Source organism: Hirundo rustica, chromosome 3 (assembly GCF_015227805.2).
Source record: "Hirundo rustica isolate bHirRus1 chromosome 3, bHirRus1.pri.v3, whole genome shotgun sequence".
NCBI classification, from domain to species: domain Eukaryota; kingdom Metazoa; phylum Chordata; class Aves; order Passeriformes; family Hirundinidae; genus Hirundo; species Hirundo rustica.
This window is the reverse complement of record NC_053452.1, coordinates 141,824-155,898: the sequence shown is the minus strand read 5'-3', so window position 1 is coordinate 155,898 and position 14,075 is coordinate 141,824. Positions and strand designations below refer to the sequence as shown.

Here is a 14,075-nt window from a genome sequence, read left to right as displayed (position 1 = left end):
TTGTACTTCATTCCTTAAAATGTACATTGCTCTATTTCTTTAACCCAAATGTGCTCCTTTAACCAGTCACCAGCTTTAGTTAATGACCAACACATGTGCAAGGTCTGTGACTGACTTGACTGAATTAACGACTTGGTTAATTAGACCTGACTCAAACGGCTTGAACTCGCCCGGTGAGTGCAGTCAGACTCCTCTGCTGCTGTCCTCACACGTAATGCTGAAAGGAAGAGTTTACTTTTTACTTCACATATGTAACACTTTCTTTTGCAATCTTTCTTTCTGCTCCATTTCAGGATGCCATCTACTCGTTGAGAGGGTTGTATTATTAAATTACTTGGTCACTAAGGTGTTAGCTTTTCTGTTTCCAGCAGTTCTGAAATACTTCTCAATTTCCCAGTTCATGGTGCTCAGCTTTAGTTTTCATCTGCCTCTTCCTGACATAGACTTTTAGGAGCTTTTATGTCCTAGCGCTTATTTTTATGATTTTGGATTCTACACTGGAGTCAAATGTGTTTTCTTTTGGCTATAGGGGAAATAAAATCTGTCATCACAGGAATATCTTTCCAAGGGAGCAGGTATTTTTAAAGTTCTTTTCTGTCCCCTCTTCCACCACCCCGCCCCCAAAGCTGGGTACTAAACCGTTACTACACACCCCTGGATGTGGTCTGCACACCATAGGCATGAGGTAACGAGCATGGTAAAAGGAATTTTGTAAAAACTGTTCTCAGCTTAAACATCAGATGGTCAGAGAGTATTAAAAGTCAAACCATGCCAAGTTACTGGTTTGCTTTTGCTCATCTTCCCACATATTAATGTATAGGTCCAACACGTCTACAAACGTGGCATCATAACTGTGGCATCTAGACTTTGCAAAGCATATTTTTAAATTTTGTTGTTGTTGTTAAAAAGGCAGGCTTTTCTCTCTGACAAGTGCTGTTCTGGGAGTGGACGGCTGCGCCTGCTGCCTGCAGTGTGTCTGTAAAAAGGTTTATGGTGAAGGAACATGTCTTGTAACACCAATAAACAGGAGAAGACACCAATGAAAAGGTAGACAGGCTTTTAATGGCATGATCCAGAATCCCCTTTTAATAACAAATCTAATGACAACTGTATCTGATATGAAGAAGAAATGGCATAATTGTTTATTTTTTTTTTTTTAAGATGTGATCTGAAATTAAGTCAAATGCCAGGTGGGTCTATACACAGACAGGGCTTCTGTGATGCATGCCAGATTTTATGGCCAAGAAATTTGCCATGCAGTTGAACCAGATTGTGGTTCCTCAGTCGGAGTCCTACATTCTGTTTGCAGTGTGTAAACATTCTCCAGCTGCTTTCCTAAAGAATGCAAAGAAGATATGTAGAGAGATTTAGCCTTGGGATTCAGTCACATTTCCAGGCAGGCAGTACCACGGAGCAGAAGTCCTGTCTCCAGAGTGTGCCAGAGGCGAAGGAAAACATCAGTGCGCCAGGTACAACGTCTGAGTGTAGAGTCACATGCTATCGTGTTAAAAGGAGATATATAAAATTATCTGTGTTTCCAGCTCCAATTCCTGTCTGGAGAAGAAGCAGCAGGTCCCATAGCACAGCAGTCCTGCCGACACTGGCTTCACACACAGGGGCACCCCCACATCCTGCAGAGCTCATCCCACCCTCCACAGGGCTGGTCCCAAGTCTGTGCCGTGCATTCCCGAGGAAACATTGGCCCCAGCCTCCTCCAGGGAACCTGTGCCAGAGCTCCCTGTGCTCCAGGCAGGGCAATATGGGCCAAGCCAGAGGCAGAGAAGCCACTGAGGAGCACCGTGCTGACACCAGTCCCGCGGTATCTTTGCCAAAGCAGAGCTCTCACCCCTGGGGCCCCTCTGGTTCAGGAGCTAAGAGCAGGAGGAATTGTTATCTTGGTCCCTACCAGGATCCCGGCTCTGGTTTTGCTTTGGTAGCTCCCTTCCTCCCTTCAGCACAGAGGGCATCAGCGTTTACGTTAAACCTGCCTTCCAGCCTTTCGCAGCTCCAGAAATAGAAGGGATAATGTTCCTCCTTATGACCCAGTGCATGGCCTGCATAGGTTGATGGCCAAGCCTGCCTCAGGCCCTGCAGAGCCCAGGCAGAGAGGGACTGACCTGGAGGGAACATACAGCCGCTTTGAAAACAAGATTTGCCGGAGGAGCTACATTAGGAATGAAGTGACAGGAGAGGGACGGTGTGTAAATCACTGTCATTTCACGGGACTCTGGCCATACTTGGGATCACAGATCACCTCAGCCTGCAGGCAGAGCTATTCCCTGGCCTCACAAAGCTACCAGCCCCAATGCTCATGGAGGTCTTAACATCAGCTGGCTCTGCTGCCACTGCCAGCATAGTCCCAGCCCCTTGGAATGCAGCACTTTCTGCTGCTGAGGAGCACAGCCGCTGGGGGTTCTGCAGAGGAGCTGGGGAGCCGGCACACAGTGAGCCCACAGGCTCCCACCCAGCAGCCCAAGCTCTCTTCCTCATGTGGAGGTGCAGGAGTAGCTGGCAGACAGATGGAACCAAAAGTGCGTGCAAACTCTCAGGGGTCCCTGTGGGCTTTGTCAAACCAGCCTATCACTGCTGGAGCACAGGCACGTTTCAGTTCGGCCAGAAGAAACCCATTTGATACCAAACTCATGATGTCCACAACGGGACTTTTCCTGTGTTCACAGGATTAATTTAACTGCAGGTGACTGATGTATGGGGCAAGGCCTTAGGTGGGCACTGGTGTCTGTGCACATGGAATAGTGGTGGGATCATGCTGTGGGTGAATAAACTATACAGAGAAGAAAGAAGTGTGCTGAGGGACCACTGAGCTGCCACTGGAGCTGCCCAGGCTATCAGTGATCATCTTCTTACGCAGGGTCTACAGTGAGGAAACACCTCTGTGTTGGAAAGGAGAAATGTGAAAGATTTTCTTGCCCCAACACAACCTGCTTTGGATCAAAACTTTCACCACCAAACCCTCAGTGCTTGTGTTAGCCAGGGGCAGCCATGTGAACAGCGACGCTCCAGATCCTGATCCGTGCCCCACAGAGCTGTGTCAGTCCAGCAGCTGTTGTAGGTCTGGTGGCAAGCAGGACAGCTGTCAGCCACCCAGGCTGGCGTGTTTTGGCCCTGGTTTGTGCTCAGGCAGTTGGAGCCTCACAGCTGACATGGAACCCTGTTCCCCCATCCACATTCACTGCACACAGCAGTCAGCCCTGCACACATCTGAAGTCACGGAGGAGACTTCTCTGAAGGCAGCAGGATCCTTTTTAACCTTTAGGCGCTATATATAATGGTCACTACTTATATTGTTATAATAATATATGTATTATAATATTCTTTACTTAAAAAAGGGAAAGCAAAGTCTCCTGCCTCACTGATTCCAAGCACAACTGACCCAGAGATATTTGCTACCGTAAAACCTTTTGCACCAAGGCAAGCAGAAGCACCTGTGCTGCCAACCAGACAAATTAGTTAAGCATCTCCATCCATCCATCCCTGTGTTTGAGCCTCTCCACAGTATGTCTGACTGGTGCCATCTGTCCTTTTCCTCCTTCTGCTCATACAATCCATTGTCACACTGGCTCGGTGCTCAGAACTGCCTTTCAAATTCCCCACTTGGCACATCCCCCCTGTATCCATGCTTCTTTGCAGGCAGCTCCTGGCCAGCCAGCAGCCACTGGCTCCTTTTCACCAGCCAGGGTGCCAAATCTGCTGGTGGGCAAGGCCCCTGCAGAGTGAGGGCTCAGCACGACACCAGGCAGTCCCAAAGGCTCTTGTAGTGCCAACACATATGAACAAGACCTGTCTCTCCCTATCCACGCAGATGAATGCACAGATGAAGGAGCAATGGTGGCCTGTCCCAGGAGTTCCCTCAGAACACACGCAGGCACAATCACCTGCAAGGACAGAGCCACACACCCCCAGCAGTGCTTGAGCAGACCCATGTGCCCTCAAGGCTTGACAGAGCTTGCATGAGACTCACAGCAGAGAACAGGCTCTTGCCTCTCCCACCTTTCTGGGATGTGACAGCCCACCGTGTCCTGTCATGCCAAACAAGACCCTCTGGCATGCCTCAAGCACCTAACTTCTCCCTAACATCAGAGACCTCATCCCCTCTTTTGCCCAGATGCTTTCTTCTCTGTTTCTGCAGCTGTGTCAGGTGCCCTTCCAACTTTCCTCCAGGGTAGCAGAAGAAGGGAGGACCCAGAGGAAATTCTGTGTGTGCTGCTCCCCAGGACGGGAGCACCTCCACCCAGAAGGACATGACCTGGGGCACACCATGCTGTTGATGCACTCTCCTGCTGCCCTCCATGCCAGGGAGAGCTGGGAAGCAGGGCTGTGCAGGAGCAGGGAGTCTGGTAGCACAACCATGAGGAGAGATGACTGATGCTGGTCTCAGATCTCTATGCACCCAGCTGCACCCTCAGCCCAGCCCTGTCAAACAACATTGTGAACAGCTGTTATCTTCTGTGCTGGCCATCTTTCCCTTGCTCTCTGAAACCTGTGGGACCTCTCAGGTAGCTCTCCAGTATATACCAGCTTTGGCATGTGTCCTGGTGGGACCAGGGATCTACTGCACCACAGAGAGGGATGGATGATACCTTGGTGTCACCAGAATCCTGCCTATTTCTTTTGGCTGGGTTATGGTAGATAGACCTCTTAGAAGACAGCTCAGTTTCACAGAAACCTTTTAATAAGAAAAAGTCCTCACAGTCCTGTGAAAGACGTCACTGGGTGGTTGCTTCATAATTAAAAGCCTGCCTGATTTCTTCATCTGCTGTTCTCGGCTGCTCTGACTTCCCTGCTTTCATATGCCAGAGGAAGACCACAGAACCACAGAGCCATAGAATGGTTCGGGTTGGAAGGGACCTTCAGCCCCTCTGCCATGGGCAGGGACAACTTCCACCACACGGGGATGCTCAAGGCCCTGTCCAGCCTTATCTCTGCCCTGGAGCTTCCTTCCCGACATAGAGCCACAGGACTCCTTTAAACTTTTTCCTGAACAAATACACTGCTTGTGCTTTATTGGCTTCCCATGATGAGGCAGGTTTGCTAACCCATTTAATAGCCCTGTAGTCCTCTTTCAAAACTCTTTCAATGTAATTTTTGGCATGTGCATTAAGACCTGGATGGACCATCTGGTAAAGGCTTCACAACCAAGTCTTTCCATCTGAGCACTCTAAAATTAATAGACCTCCAATAATTTAATAGGAGTCCTATTATGATTTATATTTCTGGAAAGAATCTGTCTTTAAGTTTAATTCTGTTTTCTAGTTTCTAAACCTGCAGTGCATACTTAGGTTCTAGTACAACCCATATTTCAAACTCAGAGAAAGTTACAGTGCCACCAGAAGAAATGGTCACAGTCTGTGTCCTTCTGTTGTGTGACCACATGGTGAACCAGAGCGATGAAATGAAGCAGATGAAAACAAACTGGCGAACCAGAGCAGTTCGTGTCGTGCTGGATCAGCGTTTACAGCTACTTTATCAAAGAGCTGCTGCAATGTAAATGTGGTGGAACTGTGCAATGAAGCAGCTGGAACTTGGACGGTTGTTGCTTTTAATGGCAACACCAGCTCAGTCCATCAGACCACAGCCTGAGTTCCCTCTGAGTTGCCAGTGCTGCTCTGCAAAGATGAGGGCATGTTTTCAGACTAAGCTGTGCTGTTTACTTGACCAGGGTGAACCCTGGTCATCAATGAAAAACACTTTGAGCTAGGTGAAATAAATTCTTAGTGTTGGCAACACTGAGACTGTCATACGAAGAGGTAATTCCCGTCTCCTGTTTCTACACATTTCCCTGTTCAGGTGTGCTTTTCTCCCAGCCACCCTGTCACAGCTCTCATACTCCTTTCCAGGAATCCTGTAGATCTGAGCAGCTTCAGGATTCCTTGAACTCGATGGCCATCCTTGTGACTGTTTGCATTCATGTTCAAATGAGTCAAGGTTATTACTGTTCAGATTCCTCTGTCAAGCTTTGTTGTCTGCAAATAGTAAATATTTGCAGGTAGTGGCAACTGCAGGCATGGGTGTACAGAGCAGCTATATTTTTGTTCTGCTTCATGCAAAGCCTCTTTTAGGCATGACAGTGGTGTGAAGCACAAAGTATTTGGGTCCGGAGTGTTTTCTACTGTGAGGTGCAGGGAAAATTTTGTCTACTTCAAGATCTCATCAAGGTCAGACAGGTATCAGTCCTCCTTGCTTTCACTTTCAAGCCTTCCTAATTAGTCTGGGGGCTAAAGAGTTGATTGATTTAGTTCTAGCTGAGTGTTAAGCTTCTGCTCAGATAATATTACTTGAAGAGCACAGCCCTTGCCTTTACATTTACATTGTTTATCCTCAATGTGTGGCAGAGGTGAGCACCAAGGAAAAGACAGAAACCCCACCTCTGCCACTCAACCCACTGTCCCCTCAGATAGAAACACACATGGCCATGGCATGCCAGCAAACCTCTCATTGCAAAGCAGCAGGTTTTGGGTATACTGCAGGATAATAATTTCCCACCCTGCCATGTAGGGGAACTTTCATCCACAGTGCCAAAATTCACAAACACCAAGAGTGTGACAATAAAACACAAGGAATTCAGGTGCAGGGGTCACCCAGGCTAAAGGCATCCAGTGACTATTCACGTCTTCACGATGGAGCTGTGTTTGGTGGACTACACGTCTGTGGCACCAACCACGCTCAGGCTGAGAGGACCCACCCTTGCTGGGGGATGCAGTGTCCACAGATCACAGCTTGGTATTTGTGACAGAAGTGGCTGCAGTGTGCTCCTTCTACATTAATTAGCAAGAGCTCTTGATTTCCCAGCAAGCTGCCAACACGTCCCTACTTCCACCTAAGTACCAACCACGCAGGCATCTGCTGAAACGGCAGCAGTGTTTGAGCAGCAATGCTAGACAGCCTCCTCTGTGCGACATACTGGAGCACGTAGGAGCATCCAGCAAGACCTGCCTGTCTCCTAATTCCCACCTGTAGAGGCATCTCTGGAAAGGAGAGAAGAGCCCTCTCCTCCTTACCCCTTCTCTTATCTCGGCACAGAGGGATGCATCCATCCCTCTTGAATAAGCTAGGGGCAATCCCTTGCTAACACAGGCGGTGGGAGGTGAGCCAACACTCAGGGAGATGGTGGCGACCAAGGCTGGTGTTTTCCCAGCAAGGAGAAAGGAAGGCGCTGCCTGAAGGACAGGAACCTTCCTCTTTAGCAGGCCTTGCTCTTGTCACCTCTGCTCCTCTTTCCACAGCTGGGGTCGGTGTTGAGGAGCGGTATTGCTAACAGAGAGGGGAATCCCTGGGGAGGGAGGCAGGTCAGGCACTGGGCAGGCTGCCTGGGTCACGGTTTGGTGCTGTGCGTTAGCAAGCGTGAGCTGCGGGCTGGGTGTCTCCCTTGAAAAGGCTCCGTGGCTCAGAGGCTGCCAGGCCCGTGGGAGCTGATTGCGGTGTGGGGTGAGAGTGAGTGAAGCATTCAAGTACAGCTACTGCTATACACTCGTGGGTCCGGCATGGAAGGCTGTGCTGCAGCATCTCAAGTGTATACTATATGCAGAAGTTACCCAGTCTGCTGGGCTCGCAGAAGAAGATCATTATCTGGCAGCTGCCTTACTTTCCAGGGACGCCTGCTTTCCTTTGGTTGCTGGACTTTGAGTCTGGGTTTTTCCTCTTTGTCGTTTTTTGGCCACGCCAGGAGATGGCAGGGAATCTCCTGTAGGCCCCGGCACCTGAGCTGAGGGCTGAGGTCGGGGGGAAGGAGGAACTCGCTGAGGAGCAGTCCCTGGTTTATGCTGTCGGCAGGGAGAAGGACTTTCCCTCCGAGGCAGCAGCTGGCTTCTGGGGGAAGTACTGGGGTTCCTGGAAGGAAGGACAGGGCTCCGAGGGGATGCACCACTGGACCTCTGCGAGCTGCTCCGTGGAGGAAGAGAAGTGGAACTTGGTGACGAAGGAAGCCGACTTTGTACCTGTGTTGTTTGGCCCTCATTTGGGACACTTCCAGCTGGTCTCTGTGTCTGAAACCTGCAGGGGAAGAAAAGAGGGAGGATGAAGGGGAATTTTGCAAGGGACTCTTGGGCTCCTGGCAGGGTTGGCATGAATGTTGCCAGGCAATTACAAGGAGTCTCCAGCACGAGGATGGCAGAACCTATGCTGTGAACCACATGAGGCACCAGTTTGAACACCATCCTGTAACTCAGTGCAGTTAACTGCTAAGTGTTTGCCTTAATCCCCCAGCACTCTGTGAGTCAACACGCAGGCATGGTATCTGGGACTCTTAACATGCAGAATGGATGCAGCAACCTCTACAAAGGCAGGAGATACAATCTGGGAATGTGGGCATGAGTTGGATTGCACCAGCTGGCCTCTGATGGTAACTGTGATGGAAGATAAACCAGCTGAGGCTATCCCAGCTGGCAGCCTTGCTGCCCTTGCAGCTCTAACTGCAATAGTCAGGCCAGGAGGCCAGGTCTCCCTGCAGAGTCATGGCTGTGCTGCAAAACTGAGAGCTCAACACTGGGGGCATCTGCTATTACCAGACCAAGTGAAAGGGCTTGTAAAAGGAAAGGTCTCAAAGCCAGGGCAAGCAAAGAGAGGCTTCAAAAAATGAAGAGAGAGAGGTGAGTATTTCCCACACCTGCAGGCTGGAATGACTGTGGGAAACAAGGATGGGCTATACATTCAAGCTGAGTAAAGGATTAAGTCACGGGAGGTGAGCAGAGCCCTGGCTGTGTCTCCTCAACAAGCCCAGCCAGCTCTTTGCATTTCTCACCATTCCGCTCGTACCTGCAGGCAGCAGCTGCATCCTGTGGGGAGCTGCACAGCCCTGCCATTGCAGTGGCCATGGAGTTCTCCGACCTCCCTGCCTCCAGCGGGGTTTTCACTGGCACGATAGGACGAGGAATCCTGCTCCTTGTGCTTATGGCTCTCTCTTCTCTCCCCAGCAGAGTGGCCTTCTTCTCTCCCTTCCGTGGGATGGAGTCATCAGAGTCATGTGTGTCCTCCTCGGAACCGGTGGCTGACAGGGTTTCGGAGGCCCGCCTCCGCTCGTCGCTGGAGGAGGCCGAGGAGGAGGCAGCTGAGGCCAGCCGGAGGAGGCGGCTCTGTCTCTTCTCCATCACCAGGCGAGCCAGGTCAGGTTGCTTTGCTCTCTTATAAAGCCTTTCTTTGGCTGAGAATGAAGTCGAAAGGTCTGAGCCGGTGTCCTCCTCAGAGAACAAAATGGGTATCCGACTTCTATACCTGGAGCCCAGCGGCCTCCTGGGGCCCTGCTGCGGTGTCTCGAGGAGGGGCTCTGCTCGCTTCAGGTGTTCTGTTGCTGATGCTCCCTTCTCGGGGCCAGGCTCCCTTGTAGCCACCTTGTCAGGCTCTTCCAAATCCAGCGAGAGTGCCGCTTTGCCGGAGAGCTCCGGCTTGTCCTTGGGAAGCTTTGGCGTGCCGTTGGGAAGGGCCGGCTGCTCCCCCACGGTCTCGGAGGTGGTCTCGACATGATTGGCCGAAAGCGCGCAGCTCTCGGTCTCTGCCCCTTCCAGCCCGGAATGAATGCTTCCGTTCTCCACCGGCACCAGGTTGTCCTCCAGCTCCTCCTCGACGATGACCTCCTCGAACTGCCCCGGGGGGCAGAACTCCTCGTGCCGCATCAGCTGCCCGCTGGAAGACATCACATTTAGGTGGGTCTTCTCAGCAATGTGAACAAACGTGCGCTCGACTTTGGTAAACGGGGAGGAAGCTGTAGCCACTGCCAAGGGAGGCTTTGGTTCAGATTTAAGGACTGAGGACAGGGTCCCTGGCTCCGACACGTCCAGCTGGCTCCCCATGGGCTGTGGCCGCTCGCTCTGAGGTGTCAGTGCAGCAAGAGTGCCCAGATCAACTTCTGGAGGTAAGTCTGCGGCCACTGGAGACTTTTTCAGATCACCTGGAGAAAACAGCACTAAGGTTTTTGAGCCTTCCTCCAGCTCCAGGTCCCCATCAGCAGTGGACGCTCGACCCTTGGACCCCTTCTGGTCATCAGCCAGGAGTGTAGACGGTGCGCACTCCTGGCTGCGCTCCGTGCTCTTCTGACTCAGGTCGCTGCTGGAATCACTGTGCATGTCAATCTCATTGCCCTCTTCCTCCTCCTCCCCCTCATCCTGCTCATCTTCCTCCTCCTCATAGTCTTCATCCTCTTCTTCCTCCTCCTCCATCTCTTTTCCATTAATTTCCAGATAAGGTTCCAGAGGTTTGCAAGGAGCAGTCAAGACAATATTTGAGAAATCAACTTTCTTTATCCTCTGGGATAACTTAGGCTTTTCCCAGTAGTTGCACATATCTTTTCTGAAGTCTTGGTAAGGCAAACTTAAAGGGACTGCCTTGGGCAGGCCATTCATTTCAAATGACTTCAGCATGTATGCCTGCAGGAAGACAAACGTGACAAAAGAAGAGGGTGAGGTTAGCATTCAGACATGGCATTGACAGAGAAGACATCAGGACCAACAGCAGCAGGAAGAATCCATGGAAAGCATCTAATCCATCATGTTTCCAAAATACATGCCTGAGCAGTCATCACTCTATCATTTGATTCATACAAACATTAGAAAAGAGAGATTCACAGATACTTATCAATGACGGGGGGGCGGGGGGGGGAATATGCCAAAGAAATTCCTTTGTTAGCAGTCTTTAACCTGGACCTAACAGAACCATTTTCAAGTGATTCCTCAGGACTTTTTTCACATTTCTCAATCTTCTTCAGCATTTACATATTAATTGCAGTATTTATATATTTACATAATCGCTCCTTCCTTACTGGAACCTCTTAGCAACTCTCTTTTATGCCCAGGCCACAGTGGACTCAAGGGGCACCTCTGGGCTAGATAAGTTTCCTGATCACTTTCCATTGTCCCTGGGGCAGCCACACTTGTAGTGCTTCTGTGTTCTCCTGGTGCACCATCCATGCTCCCACATCCCTGTAGCAACTCCTCATTCTGTCTCCTACAGGCTTCTGCTTCCACTAAAATCATCAGCAAGTCATGAAAGCTGGCATGTAAAGTGTCAATTTTCAGACCCTGGGGTGTCCAACCAGGAGAAGTGAAGGACAGACAGGACAGGTGGTGGGGGCACTGTTTCTGCAGCAGCAGCCTCTGGTAGTAGCAGGCTGTGAAAAGGTTGCAAATGATCCTACAGAAAAACAGTAGCTCGCACACATGTGCACGCACTTGACCAAAAAAAGGCCAAAATAAACAGGAAATGCCTGTCAAGCATGGCCTAATTAACAATCAGTTGCAAATGAAAATCACATCAGCACCACTCTGCAGAATGGATTTAAAACCAAATCATTTACAGCACACTTCTGTTAGGGCTTGCTAACTGTAACCTCTCTATAAAATCAACTGGTCAATAATGCATCACATGTTACCCTTGAAAAGTCCTAATCCTGAACAACAGGGCTCCAAACATCTGCGTTTTCCAGCAGCATTCGACAGTGCTGGAGGATATTTAGGCTACACAACTAAACACTCACCCGCTTAACCGTGTGAGCTCCAGAGCTGTTAACAGTTACCACATTCACCTGGCCAAGGGAATGGATCTTTTTGTCTTTACTGGTGACAAAAAGCTCTCAGTGGCTTTTCTGTTCAATGGCACAATTAAAAATTGTGCTGAAAATCTGCATGTGCTGAGCCTGAAAGATGTAATATTTTTATGCTCCTGTACTACAGAAACATTTCAAATAGGTTGGCGGGGAGCATCAAGCTATTCTGTGTGGTGGTAAATTGTTATCCAGTTAATATTTCTTTTTATATCTTATAAATTAAAACACAGGCTGGTTTTGGCAATACCTCTGTAATCCAAAGCTTCTTCTCTTCTTTCGTTAAAGCTGAAGCCTGGTCCTGAAGGTGGCCCTATATTAGCCTGGTGTGGGCTTTCACTGACCCACTCTACCTCTTGAATCAGGATGGCAGATGGGGAACTTGGATTGATAAGAGGCACTTACCACGCTTTGCAAAGGAAATTACCCACGTGGCTTCTTCCCTCAGGCATTTCTTGGAAATTAGTTTGTTCAGTAGTCTAGGATTGGATGATGCATTGGGTGGGTTTGTTTTTCCCAAGAAATACATCCACAGTGCTGCTCCTGGAATCCTAAACTAACAGAAGCACTTCCCCAGTGGGAATGGACCTGACCAACTTCTTGCCTTGTGCTGAGCCTCCCGTTGGAAAGGGTTCCACAACACCCACAACAGTTCCTCTGCTGCTCCACCTCACACCATTTTCTAGGTGCTGTGTTTGATGATGCAGATGGACAATTGCTGTTTTAATTTGCCTAGTGAAATATGTGCCTGTGTAGGCCTTCAAATCTCTTCCCAGCCCTTGGAGAGCCACCATGAATATTCGTGACGAATAGGGAAATGACTGATATGATTTATCATCATCCCTAGGACATGTGTACTAATATACCACAAGGACTTCATATTCCAAGGGTGTGGGGAGTGCCACAACGTGCTGTCTGGTCTTTATTGGCTAACAATGACACCAAGCCTGACATGATTTGTTCAGAGCTAAGCATACCCTTCTGGGGCATGCCAAGTGGCTCAGCATGATGGAACATGATCTGCTGAGGGACGGTGATGCCAACATGCCCTGGGATAATTGACACTTTCTCACCTTTGGAGGAAGCAGCCTCTTACAACAGTGGCGTGTGTGGATGAATCAAAAGGGAGTCACAAGACCAATGGCAACACGTGTGTCCTGGCTAATCCAAAATATGTGTCTTGTATTCCATATCTTTCCTTTGCCAACCTTCCCAAGATTATCACTGTCCCTTTAAAAGACAGGGACAGGCACACTGTGCTCTCCTCAGGCTGCCAAGAGAGTTGCCTGGGACAGGTTCTCAGAGCCAGCAGAAGGCAGAAGCCCGCTCTTGTTTTCTCTCTGGGCTTTAGAAAAATTTCATAACACCATTTTGGCTCCTCTTGCTGGAAGCAATCCCTGCTTCTGGAGCTGGGGAGGACATTTTCCTTGGATCTTTTCACTGCTGCTGCCCAGGATGTCCCAGAAAGTCAGATCCCCTTCTCTCTCCACAAGTTCCAGCTGCTGCCCCAGTTCCACCCACCACTGCTGATGGAACTGCTGCTGCCAGGAGAGCCCCTATTGGGTGGTGTAGGCAGCACTGACTTTTGGTTTTGGACAATAAGAAATGGTACTTTCATGTTTTTTAGTTTTGTCCCTGTTCACCGCTGGTCGATTTTAGGGGAAGAGGGAGCTCTGTAATCATGAAGGCTCAGTTGCTGCATTGTGTTTTTTCTTTTCTTTGTCCTCTCTCTTGGCCATGTGGTCAGCAGAAGGGGGTTTCTCCACCAGCTTGTCTTTTTCAACAAGATATTTGTGACAAGTGGATCTGGGGAGGGGGGGGGGGTGTGTGTGCTCTGAAATCTATTTTCACACCCCAGCTGATGGCATTCCAAAACTGAATGATGTTATATAACCTTACTGGACAAATCAAAGCATTGACTAATGGCAACTTGTGTGGCACTGGAGGAAGTAAAGGTACAATTGCAGGCAACATCAAAAATGGCTTTGCAAAACAGACTAAAATTAGGCTTTTATTATGGCCTGAAAATGGAGTGTTTGGATGTATGAGCCTGTGATGATACCTGCTTCATTCACATATCAAGTGTAACTAAGGATATTTGTGAACAACTGGATCATATGTAGTATGCAGCAAGAACAAACAGAGATCTTGGATGCAGTTTGGAAAATGGACATGAAACAAGCTCCTGCATGAGTTAGGTTTTTCACATCCTGGCTGGCTACAGAGCTTATCACAATCTTTGTTATTAGTTTTTGCTGTAATCATTACATTTTGTGGATTATTATCAATGAGTACCCAGGTCAGTGGATTATCAATGATCTGTCAGATATGCGTAAGATCTGTATGGATGAAAATGAAAGATGCAGAAGAGGAGGAAAAGGAATCACCCTAGAGAGATACCCCCAAAATTATATGAAGTTAAATGAACCTTGCAATGTCCCCTGTGGTCAGGAAAAAGAAATATGCAGTCCATGATGTCCCTCAGTGTGCAACAATGTTATTTGTGTGGCTGTGGCCACGGCGTGAATAA

General features: G+C 49.1%; 1 protein-coding gene across 4 annotated transcripts in view; it reads right to left on the bottom strand.

The window, feature by feature from the left end:
• Positions 1-1,058: 1,058 nt before the first annotated feature.
• Positions 1,059-14,075, bottom strand: part of TTBK1 (tau tubulin kinase 1) — a 95,580-nt gene continuing 82,563 nt past the window's right edge. For all 4 annotated transcript variants that reach the window (XM_040060865.1, XM_040060867.1, XM_040060864.1 and 1 more), the window contains 2 exons: positions 8,770-10,373; positions 1,059-8,007 (listed from right to left, as the gene is read on the bottom strand). In XM_040060865.1, the coding sequence (XP_039916799.1) occupies positions 7,581-8,007; positions 8,770-10,373 (2,031 nt within the window). In that variant the 3' untranslated portion in view covers positions 1,059-7,580. The remainder of the gene's footprint in view (positions 8,008-8,769; positions 10,374-14,075) is intronic.